The sequence below is a fragment of the Zingiber officinale genome, chromosome 4A, assembly GCF_018446385.1.
Source record: "Zingiber officinale cultivar Zhangliang chromosome 4A, Zo_v1.1, whole genome shotgun sequence".
Classification (NCBI taxonomy): Eukaryota; Viridiplantae; Streptophyta; class Magnoliopsida; order Zingiberales; family Zingiberaceae; genus Zingiber; species Zingiber officinale.
The window spans coordinates 33,446,970-33,472,341 of record NC_055992.1 but is presented as its reverse complement, the minus strand read 5'-3'; the positions used below and the strand labels follow the sequence as shown (position 1 = coordinate 33,472,341).

Genomic DNA, 25,372 nt, shown 5'->3' with positions numbered 1-25,372 from the left:
GCCTTTTAAATGCAATTCAACTTCAACTTGACGACCAAAATCTAATTTGTTATTCGGTACAATTCAACTAGTCGTCAAAAAAATTTAAAATATAGCAATTTAATTATGACAAAAAAAATCGTATATAAACAACTCTTAGACCATTTTTTTTCCCTTCTTCCTTCTCCATGCCTTAAAAATCTTTTAATTCAAAAAACTCTAATGATTCCTGGACATTTTTCTAAATCTACATATACATATACATATATATTTTAAAATTTGTTGTTAGACATTTGTTGGACTTCTTTATTATTTGTGCAGGCACAAATGCCTTGCAACTTGAATATATGTTACAGCTAGCTAGCATAAAGTTAGATGAATTGCATTGTGCACAAGTCTTGAACTAGTTACTCTTTCTGGCTAACTTGAGAACTTACACAAAGTGTGACGCTCTAAATTAGACACCTAAAATGCCATTGACTATGTGTCACCATCCTTTCATGATTGATTAAGATCAAGCCTTTTAATCTTTGAAGTGGATGCACTTCTACGTTCATATAGCTATACCAAAACTATCCCTGTAGATATTTATACTTGACATTTTGTTTGAATTTCATTGTGAACAACGACTTGATCTTTCTTTATCCTACAATACCCAAGCAAGTTAGTTTGGATGATATTTTTTCAATGTTTGTGTTCACTCTTTTGATTTATTTCCACTTACTGAACTTATAAGATATGAAGTTTTTATAAGTTGATTTCTTTGTTTGACAAATTTAATCAGTGAGCTTCATCACTATCCTAACACAAGTCATTTGGGTTTCATTTATTGTAAGACCTTTTATTAGTGGATCCATCAAATTTTAGCCCAACCTAACAAAATCAATGATAATTATATTATCCTAGTTTAGATTTCTCACATTGCGGTGTCTTAGTCTAATATTCTTAGACTTACCATTATATACATTGAAATAAGTTGTAGATAATATAGGTAAGCTATCAAAATGTAGATATGTTATATAAGACTAGGGTAAATTGGAATATCCAATTGTAGACCTCTTAGTCATTCTGTTTCCTTTCATTTGCTAATAATGCCATAAACATCAATATCATGGCTAGGGATGGCAATTTTTCCCATGGGTTTGGGGTCCCGTGGAGAAAACCCAAAACGGGGGCGGGTTCGGGGAGACATTTCAAGTATGGGTTCGGGTTCAGGGAAATTTTTGGGTATAGGTTTGGGTTTGGGGCGGGTATGAGAATGCTATCCCCATCCTTGAACCTTCCCCAATATAGGAAAAGCTTATGATTTCTATTCAGGAAAATCCTATCCCCGATCCCGCGGGAATTAAATCCCCATCCCCACTTCAAATGCCCATTGACTTGGGGTCAATGACTATTTGAAGCGGGGATGGGGGCGGGGATGGAGATTCCTCAATTAGATGGGGGCAGGGATTGGGGCAGGTTCGGGGCGGGGATGGGGAGGGCAAACCCCCCGCCCCACCCCGCCTTGCCCTGCCCTGCCCCATTGCCATCCATAATCATTGCCAAATCAATGACACATATCTACTTTTTCAAGCACCAAAACAACTCCCTTATCAAGGTTGAAAATTCACCCATGATCCTCTAGATTGGTTATTTAACTTGCATTCGAGTAACCTTATAATGCTTTTGAAACCTCACCATAACATCTTATAGTCCAATTCCCTCTTTAGAGATTTCATTATTTTAATAGCATTTCAATGAACTTGTTCAAAATTTCTAGTATATTTATTAAACGGTCTACTGTAAACATGATATTCGATGGAGTTCATGTCATGGCATCAAATAACTAAACACCTTTGAATGCTCATCTTTTGATTCCACTCCACTATTATGAAGTAGCTTAATTGCTGGATTTGTCAAACTACTCATTGGTGTGCAGTTAAAGAAATGAAGATTCTAAAGCATGTCCTTGGCGGAGTGTAACATTTAGTCTACATTATATTACTATTTTCTCCTAATGCCAAATCTGACACTATCTTCTCTTAAATGTTTCTTTTCAAAGCTAATGGAAAAGATAATTTAGTTTTCTTAAATTTTTAACATTAGCATTAGTAAACATATCATTAAGGTATAAACATATTATGATAAAGCTAAAACCATGAAGAGTACTACTAGCTCGCACATGCTATGATCTTGTCCCCAAACCAAACCATTTGTTTTTTTTTTAAATTTCAAACTGAATTAAAACCATTTTGACTCGGTTTGAAACGAAACCAAAATCTTTGATTTAGTTTCATTTTTGTCTATTTTCAAACCATTAAGTAAATAATAAATATAAATGAAGCAAAAACTAATTTTGAGCACCAAGCCTATTGGGATTAATACTAAAAACTGTTATAATTTAAGATTTTTTAAGGATTTGGAATATAAAAAAGCAAATAACAATTTGAAATCATATTAATGATCATACTAATTTATTTATATATATATATACACATTATAAAAGCTATACTGATTGATCAAGTTGATTATAACAATTTGTGCTAGTTGAAAACAAAAACAAATTGAAACTAATAATTTTACTAGTATATAGAACAAAATTGAAGAAAACCGGGAAGATTAAATGGAAAAAAAAACTAGAAGAAGAGGAATTGCTATTCTTCATTTTCAACTAGACATTACATCAATAAATAGAAGATACAAAGTACTAAAATAGGAACAAATAAAAGAAAGGAACATAAGACATGGAAATTACTATAATCAATTATTTCCTAATTTTCCAAGATTCTTTCCTAATTCTATGCAATCATTATCCCAAAGATTATTTCATGATTTCCAAATATTAGTTCCTGATTTTATGCAATCAAGATCTTCTAATTTTCCAACACTCCCCCTCAAGTTGGTGCATAAATATCAATCATGTCCAACTTGCTTATTAACTGTTCAAAGTTGACACTTGCAAGTCCCTTCGTCAAGATGTTAGCTATTTGTTGGTTAGAAGGTACAAATGGTTCTCGCTTCAATTTTCTCCTTTATAAAATGTTGATCAATCTCAATGAGTTTCGTTCTATTATGTTGGATTGGATTATGAGCAATGCTTATTGCGGCCTTATTATCACAGTATAACTTCAATGGAAGTTCTATAGGTTTCTTGAGCTCTTTAAGGATTTTGTATATCCCCAACACCTCACAAACTCACTAAACCATTGCTCTAAACTCAACTTCTTCACTACTTCTGAGTACAACACTTTGTTTCTTACTTCTCCATGTTACTAGGTTTCCCCATACAAAGGTGCAGTATCCTGAAGTGGATCTTCTATCATTAACCGACCCTGCCCTATCTACATCAGTAAATACATCAACACTCCTTTGATTAACTTTTATGAAAATTAGACTTTTTCCGGGAGTAGTGTTCAAATATCAAAGAATTATATAAACAGTCTTAAGATGTTCTTTAAATGGTGCATGCATGAACTGACTTACAATGCTGATTGAAAAACAATGTCTGGCCGAGTATGAGATCGGTAAATTAGTTTCCCAACTAACCTTTGGTATCTAATGGTATCAACAGGAACACTTCCTTTTTCCTAGAGTTTTATATTAGGATCCATGGGAGTCTCTGCGAGTCTTTAACTGCTCATTCCTGTTTCCTCCAAGAGATCAAGGATTTACTTCCATTGAGAGACAACAATATCTTCTCTAGAGCGAGTGACTTCCATATTAAGGAAATACCTTAATGTTCCCAAATCCTTAATCTCAAATTCAACTGCTAAGCTTTTCTTCAGTCTTTCCACTTCAATCACATCATTGTCTGTGAGAATAATATCATCTGCATACAGTATCAGTATAGAAATCTTTCCTTCGGTGGAAAATTTTAAGAACAATGTATGATTTGTTTGTCCTTGAGTGTATCCTTGCTTCTTGATTGATTAAGTAAATTTCACAAACCAAGCTCTCGGAGACTGCTTGAGACCGTATAAAAACTTTCTTAATTTACACACCTTTGAGCCGAATTTCTCCTCAAAGCCTGGTCGACTATCCATGTACACCTCTTCTAAATCACCATTGAGGAAGACATTTTTTTATATCTAATTGCATCAAAGACTAGTCTAGATTAGCAGCAATAGATAAAACTACTCTCACCGTATTTAGTTTTGCAACAAGAGCAAATGTCTTAGAGTAATCAACACCCTAGGTTTCAGTGAACCATGGTTTAAAGTGCCGTGCCGAAACGGTCGAAACGGGCGAAACGTCTCGTTCCACTCAACGACCGGCACCGGCACGACCTCGACACCAGACCCACGACAGGTGCGATGTGTTGCGTGGTCACAGCAGAGGGGTCGCTCGACCCTGCAACAGTAGCGGAGAGGTCGCATAACCCTTCTGTTGCCGCCGTGGAGACATCGTGCGACCCTGCGATCACAGCAGAGGGGTTACACGACCAATGTGGTCGCACCGAAGGAGTCATGCAATCCCCGCGGCCATGGCTGGTCGCGCAACCCTGCGACAACACCGAAGTCGTGCAGGCTCGCGAGTGGTGTCGGATTTCAGATTTTTTTAATTAAACTAATGTTAATTATTTTAATCAACTCCTAGCTATGGTGGAGATAATCTAAAGAGACTTTATTAAACCCTAATGAAATTATCTAATTAATTTTATATTTCATTTATTTTAATTTAAAAATTATAATAAAATATTTATTTATTTATTTATCTATTTTCATATCTTTTCTTTTTTTAAAAGATTATTTTTTATCTTGTTTATTTTTAAAATATTTATGTTAAATATTTTAGTTTTTAATTAATATATTTTATATTTAAAAAATATCGAAACTATATCGGCACGACACGATACGGTAGATGATACTGAAACTGTATCGTTCCGGTCCAGGACCGAAACGTCGGCATGGGTCGAAATTTTAAACCGAGTGAACCCTTTGGCCACCAATCTAGCCTTATAGCTCTCCACTGATCTATCGAAGTTATACTTCATAGTGAAAACTCACTTACATCTCGCAGTTCTTTTCTCTGTTGGTAGTGTGACAATCTTCTAAGTATTATTCTTTTCAAGAGCTCTCATCTCCTTAAGCACAACTTCCTTCCACTTTGGAACTTGTAGGGCTTCTTGTACATTTTTAGGAATGTCTATACAGGATAATTGAGAACAAAAAGTGACAAGAGATGAAGACAAATTGGAATATGACACAAACTTAGATGTAGGATGTTTGGTACAAGATCTATCACCTTTTTTAAGAGCTATTGATGTTAGACTCAAATTGACTATCAGACTTTGGAAGAGAATTATCAGTACTAGGATGCAGATTCTTCCTTGGCTCAGAATCATGGCTCGGAATCACGGCTATGCTGTAGAGATGGTTCATCTTTTCCTTTCTGATGATTTCTTTCTCAAGTAGACGATTCTCTTACAAGTTTGTTCTCCTTCCTTGAATCTATTACCTATCATATCATGTTGTGGCATTGTACTAGGCCCCAAGGCATAGCACAGCTGGGGGCGCATGGTTTCATGGCCGAGAGGTCCAGGGCTCGGTCCTCAGCGTGTCATTACCTAGGGTTAGCGTCCTGACCATGCGCTTTCAGCTGTGTACCTGTATTTACCTCCATCCATATCCATGGGGTTGGCTCTAGGGGGCCGCTGATGTGGCAGTTCCACATGTTGTGGAATTGTACTAGGTTTTTCACAATTTTGTTTTATTGATTTTTTTTATTATCAAATGTAGGCCTGGATTTAGTAGAAACATCGCTCATTATGAGAGGAGTTTCAAAGAATGATTCTTCACCATTTGTTATTTGTGCAGAGGTAGTAGATTCAAATTTAAACATATCATTTGACAAAACTATATCATTAAAGCTAGTAAATGAATCTTCCCTTGAACTCTCCCCCTGAAAGTGAATGTCCTTAAAAAAGGTTGTGTTTCAAAAAATGTGACATCCATTGTCACAATTTTTTTTTATATCGGATCATAACACTTATAACCTTTTTGCGTAGGGGAGTAACCCACGAAGACACATTTTCTTGCCCTTGGCTCAAGTTTTCTGGTTATCCTATGTTTGTGAACAAAAGTTGTGCAACCAAATATTTTTAATGGTAAATTAGTTAAAAGACGAATAGTAGGAAAACATGTTGTAAATGTATTGAATGGAGTCTTAAATTATAGAACTTTAGATGACTTTCTATTAATTAAATATGTAGCAGTTAAAATAGTTTCACCTTACAAATATTTTGATACTTTGGTTGAAAAAAGTAATGATCGGGTTATCTCCAAGAGGTGTTTATTTTTTCTTTCAGTAATACCATTTTGTTGAGATGTATTTATACACAAACTGTGATGAACTATTCCCTTTTCAAGGAAAAAATTTCCTAAGATCATGTTAAAATACTTCTTCCCATTATCACTTTTAAAAATCTATATGTTAGTTTGAAATTGAGTTTGCAGATTGAAATTTTTTTTAAAGACTTGTTCAACTTCTAGTTTTTCCTTTAATAAATACACCGAGCAAAGTCGGAGTATGATCATTAGTAAATGTGATAAACCATTTCTTATTAGAGGGGGTGCTTATCTTATTAGGACTCCAAACATGACTGTGAATTATGGTAAATGGTTTTGATGGCTTGTATGGCTATGAAGGGAAGAATGTGCGTTGGTGTTTTACAATCTTACATAGTTCACAATGAAACAATGATGAATCTTTATTGTGAAACAATTTAAGTAACAAGTAGTTTAAATATAGAAAACTAGGATGCCCTAATCTAAAATGCCATAACATAATATTACTATTCAAAATAGAAATAGATTTAAAGCAGGAACCTCTTGGTTGAGATTGTTTTCTTGATTCAGATCCATCTTCAAGGAAGTAAAGTCCTCCACTCTGTTTAGTACTCTATCAATCATCCTCCTTGAGGTCAAATCCTGGAATACATAGTGAGATGAAAAGAAATTAGCTTGATAATTTTGATCATGAACCAATTTACTGATAGATAAAAGGTTACAAGACAACTTTGGAACATGAAGAACATTATTTAGAGTGAACATAGGCGATACTACAATAGAACTATTTCCTTCAATGGCTAAAAGAGAGTTATCTGCAATCTTAATTTTTTGGTTACCTGCACAAGGTCTATATGAAGAGAGAAGGTTTGACATTCCTATCATATGATTAGTTGCACCTGAGTCAATGATCCAGACACAATTAGAATTAACACTAAGGAAGGTTGTTGTCATGCAATTACCTTTTTGAGCAATTGAACAAGAATGGTTTTTCTAAGACTCGAGGAGATAATAGTTTGTAGTGCACGACCTTCACCATCAGTTCTTTTCTTCCAATTTTTGGGCTTCCCATGGATTTTCTAGCATGTTTCTCGTATGTGCCATGGGTGTTTACAATGGTCGCACCATGGTTTTCCAAAACTTTTGCCATCGTCCTCTTGAAAACCTTTAGTAACAAGGGCAGAGCTTTCCAAACTTGAATTAGTAGAGACTAAGGTAGATTTGTTAAGCATAACCATTTGTCGAGCTTTTTCTCTTCGGACTTTTGAAATAACTACACGGATCGTTGGTAGAGTTGTCTTTCCCAAGATTTGACCCCTTACTTCATCTAGATCTTTTTTTAGTCCCGCCAAGAAAATAAACACCTGATCATTCTCTTGCGGTTTCATAAAACGAACACTATCATCAACACAATTCTAAATATTATCATAGCATAGATCTAGTTCTTGCCACAATGTCATGAATTCATTATAGTAAGAAGTCACATCACGTTCCCCTTACTTTGCTTGCCATAGCCTTGATTTTAGGCTAAAAATTTGCAAAGAGCTCTCCAAATCTGAATAAGTGTCTCTAGCTGCCTCCCACATCTCTTTGGCTGTAGGTAGGAACATAAATGACTTTCCGATAGGGGGCTTTATAGAATTGACTAACCATGCAATAAGGAGTGAATTTTAAGATTTCCAGCCTTTAAATCTAGAGTCTCCATCAGTTGGTTTTATCACTTCTCCCGTAACATATTCAAGTTTACCTTTCCCTTCAAAAACCAGGCGCACAGTTTGTGACCATTCTATGTAGTTGTTCCCGTTAAGATGTTGAATATTAACTTGGAGTGAATTAGAGAATATCTCTGTTGAACCATTGAAAGATACTAGTGGATTTAAATTTGAGTTGACAATCGTTTCTTCTCCAAACACCATCAAATCTCTACTCGTGGTGCCGATTAAGGCAGTCTTCCATGAATGTTGATTTGCCATGAAAAAAAATAAACCCTAGATGGAACCTAGGGCTCTGATACCATGAAGAAAACCGGGAAGATTGAAGAAAAAAATTAGAAAAGAGAAATTGTTATTCTTCATTCTTAACTAGACATTACATCAATAAATAGAAGATACAAAGTGTTGAAATAGGAACAAATAAAAGAAAGGAAACATAAGAAATGAAAATTGCTAAAATCAATTATTTCATGATTTCCCAAGATTCTTTCTTGATTCTATGCAATCATTATCTCAAAGATTATTTCCTGATTTCCAAAAATTATTTTCTAATTTTATGCAATTAGGATCTCCTAATTTTCCAACAAAAACCAAATTAAAAAACTGAATGATTCATTTGGTTTATTGGTTTGGAGTTATAGATGCTCACCCCAACCTCTAGGATAGGACTAGATTCTTCACTCGACCCTCTATGGCTTGTACTATTGAGTATGAGCTCATAGTCAACATGGAGAAGAAATAAGATCACTAAAATCCAGCCATTGGAATGCGCAAATCTACTGGGCAAAGCTTCATCTGCAACTCTGCAAGGAAGGAGAGGACCACTAGAGGTGAAGCAGAAGATTGTTGCTTGTTGTGAATCAATTTAATTTGATTGAAATCTACATAACCCAGTCTAGTTTCTAAATAGACTCATTCAAACTCTTTTGTGGGACTATATATCTTTGGCTGCACCCTTTTATTTTGATCTTGACAACTTGGATTACTTGGATATCCAAATTACACTAGATCAAGAATTGATTCATTGAGATCAATTGGGCCGAAACTAGACCATTAGCGTGTACAAACGATTGGCCAACTGATTATTCTACATGGCATTCTAGATGAAGGTCAATGTTTGTGGAAATAAATTAGATGTGTGCTTCAACCTGACTTGCAGAGATACAAAGTGAAGAGTATGCCAATGAAGCTATATTGCGTCACATGTGCACCACGTAGGCCTTTACCATGTATAACTGTGAGCGCTATGTGTGTATCTGTCGTGTGTGATGCACATGACTCCATTATATGTGGAACAACTTTATTAGTGCATCCATATTTAAATATTATAATCTCACTTAATTTGTGGCAAATCACGTAATCTCCCTAATGTGAGACAAATCACGTGCAAGTTTTCCATGTGCTTCATGAACTCTCTTTTTCTTTTTCCTGTTTCAAAAATCCTTTTGAGGCTTTTGTTTTCAAAAATTACCACAATTTTTTGGTTTTTGTGATCGAATATGTTCTTTATAACTGAGCTTTTGTCTTGTAATATTTTCTGCATCTCTACTTGCTGTAATGTAGAGAAATTCCTTAGCAAACTTATCGATGGGGATTTTCTGTCATAATTTTCATTTCCTATTATTTTTATGAGTAAAAAGATATCTTTCTTGATTCCATGCGATTGCTTTTACTTAATTACACACACTTGCTTTTATTTAGGTAAAAATACCAAAGGTTGTTGCTCAATAAAGAAAATGGGAATATCGAAGGTTATGGGATGTGTGTCAACAATTCTCCTCTCTACATCTGTCTACCTCAAGAAATCCGGCAGAACTTACACAGCAGTGCCACTTCTACTAAGTGCTGTGGTTGGGTACACAGTCTCCATTGCATCTCATCCGGCTGTAAATTTGCCTTTAATCCTTGGAAAGAGCTCCCATGGGAGTTTCCCTCTTTGGTCAAAGTTTCTTTTTGCCCCATATCTATTGACAGTTCGAGTATATACTGTTTTCAAAAGGATGAAGAGGAGGGAGTCATTGTATGATGAAATTGTTGAGGGACTCTATCTTGGAGGGTGGCCTACTTCATTGAGTCGTTTGCCTCCGGGTGACCCCGTGGTTATCGACTGCACATGTGAATTACCGAGGACCTATTTTGTTCCTGCAGAATCTTATCTTTGCATCCCTTTGTGGGATTCAAGGTCTCCTGATCCAACACAAATTGAATGTGCTGTCCGTTGGGGATGCCAAAAGAGATCTGAAAAGAAACCAGTCTACATCCATTGTGCAAATGGTCAGTTATTGCATCCTTTTCATTTAATTATTTGGCAATGCTGATTTCTTTCAGGTAGGAAATCTATCTAATAATGCTTTAGTTGAACATAGAGTGCGCTAGTTTGTAGCATGGAAATTCGTTCATCAAGAGAAACAATATGATAGGATTCAGCCTAATACATGAAAATGTACTGGGCAGGCATTAGGTGAGTTTTCCTTGGAATGTTTTGCATTGAGAAATGAAAGCAGTTAAGTATGTGTGTGCATATATTATCTAATGTATAATATTAGGTAAGTTTCACAAATTCCTTTAAATCAAAGCCTTAAGTTTCATGGCCTCCTAAACTAGTCACAACCATCTGGAAGCATTTGTAGAGTTCAATATAATTGAATGCCTTTATAAACTTGTTGAAAATTATATTAGTTGAAAACTTGTCTAATACATGGGATCTTAACCCCTTTATATAGAATGACAAGATGACTTATTGCCATAAAATAATATACTTTTCTAAACAAACTTATTTTAGAAAAATAAATGGAACCTATTACTCTTGTATATCTCATAATTTATGAAATGTTTCAGCCTATATATGGTTTTATAAAATATGTTTTTCATACTCCCCTCTAGCTAGTAAATAGATATTTATCATTCCTTGCTTAGATATATTACTTTAAAACACTAATCTACTTAACCCTTTAGTAACTATATCTTCAAGTTGTCCATGTGTAGATATGTAAAAGGTCTATTCTCTATTCTCCTTGATGAAGTGACAATCAATTTCAATATGTTTTGTTTGATTATGCTGTACTAAATTGTGAGTTATGTGAATCACAGATTTATTATCTCAATAAACTTTCATTGGGTCATCTTACTTAGATTTTCAAGTCTTCTAAGCAAAATAATTTGCACACACCTTGAGCCATTGCTCACAATTTTGCCTTTGTATTAAACCACACTACCAAATGTTATATCTTACTCCTTCATGTCTGTTGTATAGAAAAGCCTTTCTTGTTGTTCCTTTAAAATAATATAATACTTGGTGCAACCATTGATACATTTCCTTATCTCCTATGACATCTTTCTCTACCATTCCAAGTAAGGTTTAAAATCTCGACTCGTGTCAAAGTTTTGATCCTGGACTAGAATGATACGCTTTCGATACCGTATCGTATTGTACCGATATAGTTTTGATATTTTTTTAAATATAAAATATATAAACTAAAAATAAACAATTAATCTAAATATTTTTTAATATATATATATATATATATATATATATATATATATATATATATATAAATTAATGAAATAGTTTTATTAGGGTTTAATTAAGACTATTTAAATTATTCGAACTATAGTTAGGAGTTGACTGAAATTATTAATTTAATTTTTTTTAAATTAAAAACTAAATTTATTGTTCAGCCTTCTTTGTCCTCCTCCGCGCCATGTTTTGCATGGCCAGAGGCCCGCGTGTGGCATTTGCGGCGGGCGCGAGGCCATTGCGCAACCATTACAAGGCCTTTACAGCAGTCGCGAGGCGTGTGCGATGAGTGTGTGACTTCTCCACTGTCGTGGTACCTCAGGCGTGCTGATACCGGTTTTGGTCGGTGGGCAGAACGAAATATTTCTCCCTTATCGGGTTACATGACACGACATTTTAAACCTTGATTGGGAGATAAAGATGTCTTGCTTAGAGTGAGCTATCTTGCCTATCTGTTTAAGGACACTAACATATTTATGTTGGGAGATAAAGATGCCTTGTTTAGAGTGAGCCACATCATTTTCTTGCATTGATATATCATCAACATATATTGAGAGTATTGCGACTTCCCCTGAAGAAGAATAGTGTTTAATTAACAATGTGTGTTTCCCTTAGATTTTTCTATACTCCATGACAAACATACATCTCACAATTCATGTTCGTGGTGATTCCCTAATTTTATATGAAGTTTTCATACATTATGAGCTTCTAATTTTTTTTAATCCTAGTAGGGCTTCTATATAAATCTTTTCTTCTAGTTTTTGATGTAAAAATGCATTCTTGACATTAAGCTTCATTGGCAATGAAGGCTAAGCAAAAGGGGAAAAGTCAACTGTGAATGCTGGTGAAAGGAAAAAAACATTCAACTATTAAATCAGATAAAAATCCAACTATAAAAGCGGGTAAATGAAAAATGAGTACGAAGGCTGAGAAAAAAAATGAAATGACACTCCATACATCATATAACATTCCAATGAAATAAGAAAAATTGACTGCAATTAATAAACCACGCCCCTACATTCAAACCCATTACGAGTACCAAAAGAAAGGAAAGTTTCTAAACTAGTCAAACATCCTGGAAATCTGAATTCAATACTATTTATTTTCTCTAAATCATAAATATTGCTTTTTGCAGAATTGTAAAGTCCTCGAGAGTGTACTGTCCAGCCGAGTCTAGTCAATGATCCGAGCCTCCAACGTCATCAATTTCTTCCCCAGCCACAAACCAAACCTAGTGAGTCTAACTCAGCACCTCCAAACCATAATAGCAAGAATTACATAAACAGTCGCATACATCATTAAATCTACCTTTACTTGAAATTTATTGTCAAAGAGACAAATATGCGGGAATATAGACATCTACCATAAAACGTTAAACTATGAGTGCCACACAACATTTCATGTATCCTTTAAAATCATCATATTATATAGTATTATCCTTTCGCATTTATCATATATCATTCTTGGGTCGAGATGCATCATATACCTTTTATCCTTTGTTCAATTGATCGATCTGTATAACCATGGTACCAGACGGCGGGGTGTCAGCAACTCTCATCACTAGGCCATGACCAAATATGGGAATCTGGTATTGGGGGTCCTTCTGGGTCCCGCGGGAGCCTTAGCTCTCACAGATTATTGCATTAATTATCATCATTATTGTCATTTTTTTTACATCATTTCCGTTAAGGCAAACATGCATCATGACCTTTGTTTATCTTGTTAGACTACATAAAGCCTAATTAAACATTTATATCATTAATCTACACAGGGCTCAAATAACATGCATATCATCAACTACATGAAGCTCAATAAACATGAATATCATTAACTACATAATGCTAAATAAATATTCCTACCATCAATCTATATGAGGTTTAAATAAACATGCATATCATTAACTAAATGAAGCTCAATAAACGTGAATATCATTAACTACATAATGCTAAATAAACATTCATACCATTAATCTAAATAAGACTCAAATAAACATGTATATCATTAACTACACAAAGCTCCATAAACATGAATATCATTAACTACGTAAAGCTTAAATAAACATGCATATCATTAGTCTATATAAGGCTCAAATAAACATGCATTTCATTAACCACACAAAGCTCCATAAACATGAATATCATTAACTACGTAAAGCTTAAATAAACATGTATATCATTAGTCTACATAAGGTTCAAATAAACATGCATTTCATTAACCACACAATACTCCGTAAACATGAATATCATTAACTACGTAAAGCTAAATAAACATGCATATCATTAGTCTACATAAGACTCAAATAAACATACATTTCATTAACCACACAAAGCTCCATAAACATGAATATAATTAATTACGTAAAGCTAAATAAACATGTATATCATTAATCTACACAAGGCTCATATAAACATGCATATCATTAACTACATGAAGCTCAATAAACATGAATATTATGGACCACATAAAGCTAAATAAATATTCATACTCCTCGAGCATAAGGTGCCTAAACATTCGTCAAAATCTACTACATACGCACACCCTTCAACAACTCTCAAACCCTACAACAAATCACCCCAAATAACCCTCAAAAATATGCTGCTCGTAGCCCTCAAATCCCCCCTCCTTGAAATCTGCTGCATATAACCCTAGATATTCATAAAAAATTTGTTGCTTATAGCCCTTAAATCTACTACACACACGCACACCCTTCAACAACTCTCAAACCCTGCAACAAATCACCCAAAATAACCTAAAAAATATGCTACTTGTAGCCCTCAAATCCCCCTCAAAACTTGCTGCATATAACCCTAGATATGTTGGCGCAGCGGGGCCGGTAAGAGGGCGCAACGTCTGTAAAAAACACAACCTTTCTCTGTTTTTCCAATTAAGATTAGTAGCACTATCACAATAATTATAAACTCAAATGAACAACTAATACAATTAAAAGAGGCTAATAGGTTTAACTTGGTTACAACTTAGGTGGTTGTTAATCCAAGGCAGTTGCAAAGCTCCACTAGAAATTTCTCCTTCGTGTAGGCACAGAAGCCTCTTACAATCTATGAAAAGCTTAGAAAAGACTAGGAAATTGATTACAGCAGTTGTTGTTCTATTTCCTAACTCCAGGGGCCTTTTTATAGCTCCTGGAAATCCTATCCGTAGCTTGAGGGCACCTCCAAGGTGGATGGAGGGCACCTCCAGTAAGGCAACAGCGGATAAAGCTTTATCCGCTATCAACGACTACTTTCGCCAGGTCGAGGGTGCCCTCCATAGGCATGGAGGGCGCCTCCCTTGCTTATGGAGGGTGCCCTCCATGCTTATGGAGTGCGCCTTTCGCCTGAAGATGGCGGAGGCGTATGGAGCGCCTCAGAGGCGCCTTTAACCTCTGTTGAGGGCGCCTCCAACAAGTTTGCTCAGCTCCTTTCGCTCTCTTGCTGCTCCGATCGCCTGGGTGATTACGGCCAACCGAAATAGGGCTCACCCGAACCCAATTTCCGGCCTTCTCCTTGAGCAGATTTCCGCTCCGGCTTCTCGTCCCTCGAACGTCGCGTACATTTTTCTTGTCCACTAGTGTACTGTTCCGCAGCCCTTTCGTCCCTCGGATGTACCGAGCCCGTTGACTCCCTTCCTGTGCCATCCTTCTCGCTAGCTGCGTCTTCTGCTCAACTTCCTGTACACTTAGACACAAGGATTAAAACCAAATAGGACTTAACCTAACTTGGTTGATCACATCAAAATAATCACGGGGTCCAACAAGATATTCATAAAAAATATGCTTCTTATAGCCCTCAAATCCCCCTTCAAAACTTGCTACATATAAACCCATGTATTCATCAAAATCTGCTGCTTATGGCCCTCTAACCCCCTCGAAACCTACTGCACTTAGCCCTAGTCCAGAACCCAGCCATGCGCTAGGCCCTTCTTGTGGCCAACACCCTCCTCTCTATTCTTGACCCCGCCCACCCTGTAAGGAATCCCCTTTGGGTCCTCTAGGTGACCAGCAGCAACCCCAATTGGCAGTGACATCCTCCAACAGAATTTAACACCTCCACCATGCACACATCTTCGAAAGAACATAGTGAAAGTGGTAGGAAGTTAACTGAACTAAACTTCAGGATTTCCCATGCAAACCAATTCATATTCTGCGTATGCAGATTTAAAGGCATAGAAAGAAAAGGATTTAAGAGGTGTCTTTGTGCTCGAAGGCTTGGTGTTAGCGCGGGCGATGACGAAGAGCAATGATGGGGAGGCCCTTTGGTCTCGTTCTTCTTCAAGAAGTCTCGAAACCACTTGATTCCTCTCTCCCAACCCTCCTCACAGCCGTCGCCACTGCCTCCTCCCTAGCCTTGTTCGAGATTTCTCCCTCCTGCTCACTCTTTAGGATTTAATTTATATAGTAGATGATGCTTAGCCCATTAAACCCAACCTAATGGGTCCATCCCCTTAAAATAAATCCCCTCGTATACATTCTGAAAATTTTTACCATTAAATAAAACCAATATTTCTAAATTAAAATAACTATATAATACCGTTTAGCATTTAATGTTCAAATATATCATTTTTGATTGTTATGACCGTCTAGTTAAAACAATTTAATCATCTATCAGTTTGCGTGCAAGGGGTTCGGGTTAATGGATTTTGGGCGTTATAAAAAGCAAAAAAATCCAAGAATGAAGGCAGGTAAAGGAATCAAATTATGAAAACCGGTTAAGAAAATACAACTATAAAGTATAGTAAAATAAAAAAAACAACAATGATGATCGAGCAAAAGGGAAAAATACAACTAAGCTAGTGTGAGAAATACTCTCTTTTTTTTGTTTTGGTTTGTTTTGTTTATTTGAGTTAATAAAAGGAAACAATCCAAATGGGTGAGAATAGGGAATTAATGATGGTGGTAGAACAAAATGGTGGAAGGTGGAGATGATAATAGATATATAGAGAATGTGGTGGAGGAAAAGATGTGTGATGATGAGGAGAGAAGAAGAAGAGAAAAGAAGATGAATTATGAGATTTTTAGTTTAGAGTTTTGATTGAAGGTGTCACAAGGAAAAGAAGGAAAAAAAAAGAGAATAGAAGAAGAGGAAAAAGGACTAAGGCATATAATTAGTGAGAATAAAAGAGAAAAATTTTTAAAAAATGAAAGTGGTGGGGAGAGAGAATAAAAAGATGAACATTAATAATTGGGAAATCAAAAACAGAGAATGAGTTAGAGAAAAAAAGAACAACAACAAAAAAGAAAAAAAAATAAATGGGATTGAGGTAAAGAAGATAAAAGAGCATATAGAAGAGAATATAAATTTAAAGAAGTTATCATGGACATAAAACAATGAAAGAAATTGTGTTTCTTATGTAAATAATTATCATTGTTAAGTTTGATGGGTAGAAAAGATATATCGTTTGTTGGTAAGGAAAAGATTTGTGTTGTCAAGGGTATTTCTCAAGTTGAGGATGAAGATGAAATTTCATACTTTTAGTGTTTTTTTTTACCTTTTAAAATATTTTTTACACATAGAGGACTGATAACACAAGGAAATGATAATAACAAGATATAGACAAAAATAGACTAGAAGAAATAGGGTAAAGGAAAATAAGATTTAGAGGGTACAAAATTAAAGAGAGGATAAATTAGGAATAAGATATAGTATACAAACAAAGAAAAAGAAAAAGAAAAAGAAAAAGAACAAGAAAAAAAAGTTAACTTTTTGTTTGTAAGGAAAGAATAAGGAGAGAAAGAATCAAACCAGATATCAAAGTGCAAATAATTTGTGGATGAAGGTAACCTACTTTCCATATGAGAATAGTTTTGTCTTTAAAGGGTGTGAGTAGACAATCAACTAAGATATCACCAATGTTCCCTTTCAATTCATGTAATGGGATTTCCTAATCTTAAAGATCTTTGGAATGAATACAAGAGCTGAATTATGAAATTTTCCTTCCATTTGGTGAAAATTTCATGGCTTTTGCAAATCCAATTGGAGACAATTGTGTCGACACATGATTTATGTGAAGGGATAGAAGGCGGTTGAAAAACTTATCTTGATTTGCGATTTTTCCTTTCTTCTATGATTGACAACAAAACAAGAACACATGTTTAGTGGTGGAGATGGAATGATCAAGTATTGGTGAGTTTTTAGATGCAGGTACCGAGGAAGGCGAGATGATCACATATGATGCTAGTTGCATGATGGACCAATGACTTTGAGGCGTAATAGACCCCGTTCTTCCGGAGACGAGACATAGAGTTTAATAAAAAAGAATAGTGGATTTAGGGGAAAAGAATAGTTTAAGGTTTTGAGGCGAGATACGGTACTCGCCAAGATTTAGACTTTAGGGAAAAAGAATATCTTTGATACTCTATTGAAAATTGTATTTACTAAAACTTGTCTAATACATTGAATCTGTCTTTTTTTATAGATTGATTATCTGACTTATTCTTCATAAAAGAATAGTCTTTTCTAATAAAAATCATAAAAAATCTAACAATTTTTTTTAAACAAGCTTATGTAAAAAACTAAACCTTTATGAAAATTAGTTATGTTATCACTTCCCATAATTAATATAATATTATCAATCTATATATTGTTACAAAATCATTCTTCCCACAAGACCCAAGCCTTTAAGATATTGGTAAGTAATATGAGTTATGATAGATCGGCCTGTCGAATGAAGTAGAAGTCATGGTCGAGAAAGAAAGGAGGGGTATATAGCTGGGTGAATATATGATTAATAGGATAATGAGCGACCAAATAAAAGACTTTTTGCAGGCTCTCGGTCAGGCGAAAAGGTACTTAGTCTTATACAGTTTTTAGTATATTACCGGTCGAGTGAAGGCCGAGCAGGCATCAATGTGCTTACATGTGCTCGACCGAACAATGCCCGACCGAGCATAAAGGTAATTAGTCTTATAAAGCTTTTAGTATGTTACCGGCCGAGTGAAGGCCAAGCGAGCACCAACATGCTTATATGTGCTCGGCCGGACAAAGCTCGACCGAGCATAAAGATATTTAGCCTTATAAAGCTTTTAGTATATTATCGGTCGAGTGAAGGTCGAGCGAGAACCAATGTACTTACATGTGCTCGGCTTGACAAAGCTTGGCCGAGCATAAAGATATTTGGCCTTATAAAGCTTTTAGTACATTACCGACCGAGTGAAGATTGAGCGAGCACCAATGTGGTTATATATGCTCGGCCGTACAAAGCTCGACTGAGCATAAAGGTATTTAGCCTTATAAAACTTTTAGTATATTACCGGCCGAGTGAAGGCCGAGCGAGCACCAATGTGCTTACATATGCTCGACCGGACAAAGCTCGATCGAGTATAAAGGTATTTAGCCTTATAAAGCTTTTAGTATATTACCGGCCGAGTGAAGGCCGAGCGAGCACTAATGTACTTACATATGCTCGGTCGGACAAAACTCGACCGAGCATAAAGGTATTTAGCCTTATAAAGCTTTTAGTATATTACCGGCCGAGTGAAGGCCGAGCGAGCACCAATGTGCTTACATTCGCTCAGCCGGGCAAAGTTCGACCGAGCATAAAGGTATTTGACCTTATAAAGCTTTTAGTATATTACTGACCGAGTAAAGGCCGAGCGAGCACCAATGTGCTTGCATGCACTCGGCCGGATAAAGCTTTACCGAGTAGAAAGACACTTGGTCGTATAAAGCTTTTAGTATATGTCACGCCCCAGAGGAGTCTCTGTCCGAAGAAATTTCGGCAGCATCTCCCCTGTACGGCGGACAATATGAAACTTTCTACATATCACATATACATCAGCCACAGGCGGCTGGAATGATAACAATAAATAAAAACAAACACCACGCAGTTTATAAAGATATTCAGCCTCTGGCTGTCACAACCACGCAGTTAATAAAATAAACAACATATTAACACTCTGACTCGAAATCAACCCTACTCAACTACACTCGTAAAGCCCAAATCCGATTTTTCTTACCTCTTCTGCCGTCCAGGCAGGCATGTAGTAGTAGTATAAAATCGAAAACAAATCTATCAACGGGACAAATTATATAATATCTAAGTATTCAACATCCAAATCCAAATATAGTCAAGTGAGAATCAAAAACAATACAAACGATAGCAAATAGCTGGAGGTCTGCAGGGGACTAGCAACTGGAACTCCCTCCTGACAGCATCAACCTGAAAATAACAACAATGGAGGCGGGGTGAGTCCAACACTCAGCAGGTACAATTGATATGCAAAGTAAAGAAATAACACCTAGCACTAATCATGCGTACAGTCTCCTGATGAATAAAGGTAAATGCCAAGCTGAAGTAAGCAGGAGAGAAACTGTACTAACCAGGACCTGGGTATAAGGACAAACAGACCGAGTGGTATAGATATCATGTATGCATGTCAATCAAGGTATCCAAGCAATGTGCAGCATATAAGTGCAACAAACACAAACACAAACAATAAATGCATCATGCATATGATGCCAATGTCATGGTCACCCCTGACGCCAGTCAGCCGACTCACAACAACAGTGGGACCGAGTGGGTAGGGCTGTGACGACCGTGCACTCTGCATCACTACTCCTGATGAGTGACCGAAGTGGACGGGATGCTGTCGGAGTACATACATACTCCTACCCCAAATCATAAATGGGGGAGCGCCATGCTCTCATCTCCCGGTACACTGTGACGGGGAGGGATCTCTAACGTGCTACACGCTGCGTCACACTACCCATGAGCGGACCAACGGAGCACCGGAAGAGTCAAACTGACGTGCTACCACGCTGTGTCCCGCTACCCATGAGCGTCACAACGGAGCACCGAACAGTGATGAAACTGGCAAAGTGCTCGACAATAAAGGAGCAATCAATCACTCAGCATGCAATCATGCGTATGGTGCATGTCACTAAACATGATAATATACTAAACCAATCTCTGGACATATCATAATGTGCACCAAAGTGAATGAATCATATCAAGGTATCTGATCATATAAGGTATCAAACCTAGGTCCTGACATGGTAAAATTATGGTTATATCACTACCCATGAGCATGTGGAATCAGGTACATATCCATACAAGATGTAAACAAACAATCAATCAACAGGTAGCATGTATTGGGCAGTGATTAACCGAAACAAGTAAGAAACACAATTAATGCATCTTGTTAATTTAATTACTAAGCATATCAAAGACAATAAGTCAAAAGTACCCGTCTCCAATAAGAAATGGTCCAATCCGAAATAGATCCCTCGTCGAGACACCGTCTCGAATCAAAGTCCTGTACCAATCAACATATATATTTTTATTTAGCTAAAATTCATAAGAATTTAAATAGCTAAATAAAATCCTCGAGACTAAATTAGGGAAAACCCTAATCAACATAACCATTTGCCTACCTAAATTAAATCTAACAATTGACTAGGGTTAATTGTCTTAACCCTAATCATTCCATTAGATTAATTTAAAACCAACTCAATCTATGACAAGGATCCATTATCCTACACCATACCTAAATTCACAGCCACTGGTTTGTACTGGAATCAAAGAGTTGCTGGCTGGAATTACTGCCGTCAAGGGTTGTTGGCTGCTGAAATTCTTCACTGTTCGGATCAGATGAAATCAAGATCGATAATAACCAATCAAACAACAATCCTAATCAACAACCGAAGCTTACCTCACTCTAAGTATCTTCCTGCCAACTCACAAACACAGATCTTGCTGCTGGAAGTTATGTCCGAAGCTGTGGATCATCCTCAATAAGAATGGCTAAAGCCCAAACAGGTTTGAAGCTTCCTCTGGTGAAATCCAAATGCCACAATGTGCCGAGCCGGAACAGAGAAGAAGATCGGACAACAGTTGGTGAAGACAATAGCTATCCCTTCACCCAAATGGCTGGTGTGGAACAGATCCCACGCCTCTTCGCTGCTTATTACCGAGACCGAAAGAAGAACGATGTTAAGAAATCGAAGGAGACCAGAGAAACAACAAGATTTTCCCCCTTTACTGCAACGGCTAGGGCAAAGTGGCGTCGCCGTGATAGACAGAGGGTGCTAGGGCAGAGGAAGTCGCCGCGGCGCTGGGTCAGACCTGGTGGCCGGCGGGGGTGGACGGGCCGAGAGGAGGCACCAGCGTCGCGGAAAAGAAGGGTGGCGACACCACTGCTTCGGCTCACGAGGCTTCACCGGCCGAGAAGAATTGCTCCGGCGCCGAAAAGGATTTGGACAGAGTGGCTCACAGAGAAGATAAGAGGAGGAGAGGCGAGGGGAAATGGCGATTTTGCGTCGCCGGTTGGGGAGAGGCAGTTAGGGCACGGGTTCGCGTGGGGAAGAAGAGAAGGACGCGCGGGGAGAAAGGTTTCGGCGTCGGGTGTGCGGGGAAAGAAGCGGAGGAAATAAAGAAAAAGAGAAAACAAAATAAAAAGAAAAAGGAATTTAAGAAATAAACATTTCCTCGTTTAAATGGGGTAACCCAAACAGGCTTTCCTGGAACCCCGTTTTATCCCCGTAAACTCGTCCATACGAGCTCCGAAAAATTCCCGAAAAATTTCCAAAAATTCCGGAAAATTCCCTTATTAATATTCGCCTATTTCCGGTATTTTACAGTATATTACTGGTCGAGTGAAAACCGAGTGAGCACCAATGTACTTATATGCGCTCAGCCGAACGAAGCGTGACCGAGCGTAAAGGTGCTCAGCTTTATAAAGCTTATAGTACATTCTCGGCCGGAACATGCTCAACAGAAGGTATTCTCATAATATATGTGACCGGCTTGAATGATCGACCAGAACATGCTTAACAGAGGGTATTCTCATTATATATGCGACCGGCTTGAATGACTGACCAGAACATGCTTAACAGAGGGCATTCTCATTATATACGACTTGAATGACCAGTCGAGACATGTTTAACAGAAGTACATAAGTATGACAGTCTGACAAATTTGGCGGGAAATATCTTCTAGAAGCTTCTTCAGTTATAGTGATGTGTTCTTATGCATACTTTATCATGAATATGAGTCACAAACGACAAAAAAGGTATATCTGAGGTAAAAAAAAGATTCCTTAAAGGATTATTACTTGAATTATAGAGGATGACTACATCTTCTAACAAACCGAGGACCACCTTATGACTACGGATGTTATATCAGGTAGTATAAAAAGGGGGATCTTTTTCGTTGGTAAGGTACGCAAACTATAGCATCCAAAACACTGCTTCTAAGTACTTTCATTACTGTACTTCTTATTTTTCTTCTTCTTCCACCTTTGAGAGAGGAGAACTGACTTGAGCGTCGGAGGGCCTAGCCAGGATCCCCACCCCGATCTTTGGTCATTAACGCTTTGTTGGCTCGTCTCACTGTGCGTAGGACCGTTAAAGAGCTTTTCCAGATCCCTAGGAGTGCATCTTCGTCAGAAACCACCGTTCACCGGAGTCAGCGCACCACCTCGCAGATTTTAGACAGGATTAAATTTGACGTCGTCTGTAGGAATTTTCACCTAGATCTGACGCTACAAGATGGAGGAAGCTGGAAAACCTAACACCATAACTATGACGCAAGAAGATCTGAAGTTACTCATCAACGCCAGAGTGCAAAAACTATTACAGCAGCAACAACAAGTCAATACTGGTGGTACATTGCCCATAGCTCCAAATTAGGCGATATCAACAACTTCTTATCTAAGGGAGAGAAGGGGGGAGGAGGAGGATCCTATTTGTTTGCTTCCTACTCCTCTCTCCCCAGTTTGACGTCCTCAAGTATTTCTTCACACACCTTTAGAGCAAGGAGGACGAAGGGAAGTTCCACAAGAATCTTCTGGAGAAGCGCTTATGCGGGACAAACACAAAGGGAAGATTGTCGCCAACGATAGTTCTCCTAAGAGGATTGCCACTCCATTTTCTCAACAAGTGCGGGTTGATCCTCTGCCGAAGTATTATAAAAATTTAAATATCGGAGAATATTCTGGGACAACCGATCTAGAAGATCATCTTCTTAAATTTGAAAATGTGGCTCTCCTTTAACAATTTACCGACGGTATTAAATGTCGGATGTTCCTTGCTACCTTTGGAGTAGCAGCTCAAAGGTGGTTCAAGCAATTACCAGATAATTCTATTCGTTGTTTCAAGGATTTTCGCAAGGTATTTCTTTATCATTTTTCTAGTAATCGGTGATGTCACAAGACCCCCCGGAGTCTCTTTTCAATTAAACAGGGGCCGAAGGAATCTATTCAAGCCTATGTTAAAAGGTTCAATCAGGTAGCCATAGATGTACCTATGGCCACCACCGAGATCTTGGTAAGTGTTTTTTCTCAAGGGCTTAATGATAATGATTTCTTCAAGGATTTGGTCAGAAACTCTCCGACCAATTTTGATTTATTGATCGAGCGAGCGACTGAGTTTATTAATGTAGAGGAAGCTCAAGCTGCTTGGAGAAAGGAAGTTGTTACTCCTACTGCTGTTCCAAATGTGGACCGTTCGGTGGTACCTGCTTAGCCACCTAGGGGCCTCGCGCAGTTCCTCCCCAATGACATCCTGACCTGCGACCTCAAGCTATTCAACACGTGGGAGTTCCTTAAGAGATCCCACGAAAGTGGTGCACATACCATTTAACGAGCACCCATAGTACAGAAAATTATTATACCCTGAGGAATCTGCAAGCTCATAATCCTCGATATCGGCGGCGTTCTCCAGCCCCAAATCGCCGACAATATCTGAGGTAGGATAGTCTGCTTAAGCTGGAGTACCAAACGACGGATCTGTAGATAGGAGTTCTACCACTCCTGACCGGGCAAGCTCAAGCACCCGGTCAACCACAACACGAAGCAACATCAGTCCGACAAGAAGAAAATCGTAGCAACGCTCCCCGCAGTAATATTAACATGATAGCTGGAGGGCTAACGGATGGTGATTCCAACCGGGCAAGGAAATCACATGCTCGGCGACTGGAAATTCATGTTGTGGGGTGCAGTGCAGAAAAGGCGCCCGAGTCATAAATTAGCTTTGGGCCCAGAGATCTGGAGGGGTAGAAGATGATGATGCATTAATAATCAAGGCTATTATAGCTAATTATAACATTTCTCAAACCTTCATTGATACTGGTAGTTCAGTTAATATTATTTTCAAACAAGCTTTTAATCAGTTGCAGATAGATCCAAGCGAGCTGCAACCCATGGTGACTTCACTGAATGGGTTCACTGGAAATGAAATTCAGCCGTTGAGTCAGATAAAATTGGCTATATCTTTGGAAGAAGAGCCCTTAATGAGGACGCGCCGATCGTTTTTCATGATGGTGGATGCGCCCTCTGCATATAATATTATCTTGGGTCGACCGACCTTAAATGAATTCCGAGCGATCATTTCTACCTTTTGTTAAAAAATTAAATTTCCTATGGATGATCAAGTAGGGGGAGGTAAAGGGTGATCAATTGGTAGCGCGCAGGTGCTACATGGAGATAGTCAGGGCGACGCATGGAAGATGTAAAGAATGGAGGTTAATGTCATTCAGGAAGGGCCGCTCGCCTTGGTATATGAAGAAAAGGAGGAGGTACAGATTCAATTTGGCCGACCGAAAGCTGTTACTCAAGTGGCATTAGATCTGGAACCAAAACTGAAAGCCGAGTTGATACAATATTTAATACGTAATAATGATGTATTCACCTGGACGCCTAAGGAGGTAACAGGAGTATCTCCTATGGTCATGGAGCATGCGCTTCATATGTATCCTGATGCTCAACCGGTCAAACAGAGGAAGTAGGATTTTGGAGCTGATCAAAATAAAATCATCAAGGAAGAGGTGGATAAACTATTAGAAGCTGGTTACATTCGAGAAGTTCAATTCCCTAGTTGGTTGGCTAATGTTGTCCTGGTCTCCAAGCCTAGGAACAAATGGCGAGTGTGCATAGACTTCCGGGATCTTAATAAAGCTTGCCC

General features: G+C 37.6%; 1 protein-coding gene and 1 long non-coding RNA gene across 5 annotated transcripts in view; one reads left to right on the top strand and one right to left on the bottom strand.

Annotated features, from left to right (window-relative positions):
- LOC121969790 (uncharacterized protein YnbD-like) overlaps positions 1 to 25,372 on the top strand; it is a 73,391-nt gene that overhangs the window by 1,005 nt on the left and 47,014 nt on the right. For both annotated transcript variants that reach the window (XM_042520038.1, XM_042520039.1), the window contains exon 2: positions 9,662 to 10,234. In XM_042520038.1, coding sequence (XP_042375972.1) covers positions 9,697 to 10,234 — 538 coding nt within the window. In that variant the 5' untranslated portion in view covers positions 9,662 to 9,696. The remainder of the gene's footprint in view (positions 1 to 9,661; positions 10,235 to 25,372) is intronic.
- LOC121969791 lies at positions 20,711 to 21,829 on the bottom strand. 3 transcript variants are annotated; one of them, XR_006108658.1, is made up of 4 exons: positions 21,537 to 21,829; positions 21,124 to 21,371; positions 20,959 to 21,049; positions 20,712 to 20,727 (listed from the first exon to the last, which is right to left on the bottom strand). It is a non-coding gene; the product is annotated as an uncharacterized LOC121969791 (long non-coding RNA). The 3 variants fall into 3 exon arrangements; XR_006108659.1 differs by lacking the exon at positions 21,537 to 21,829 and adding an exon at positions 21,454 to 21,525; XR_006108657.1 differs by lacking the exon at positions 21,537 to 21,829 and having other exon boundaries at positions 20,711 to 20,727; positions 21,124 to 21,232.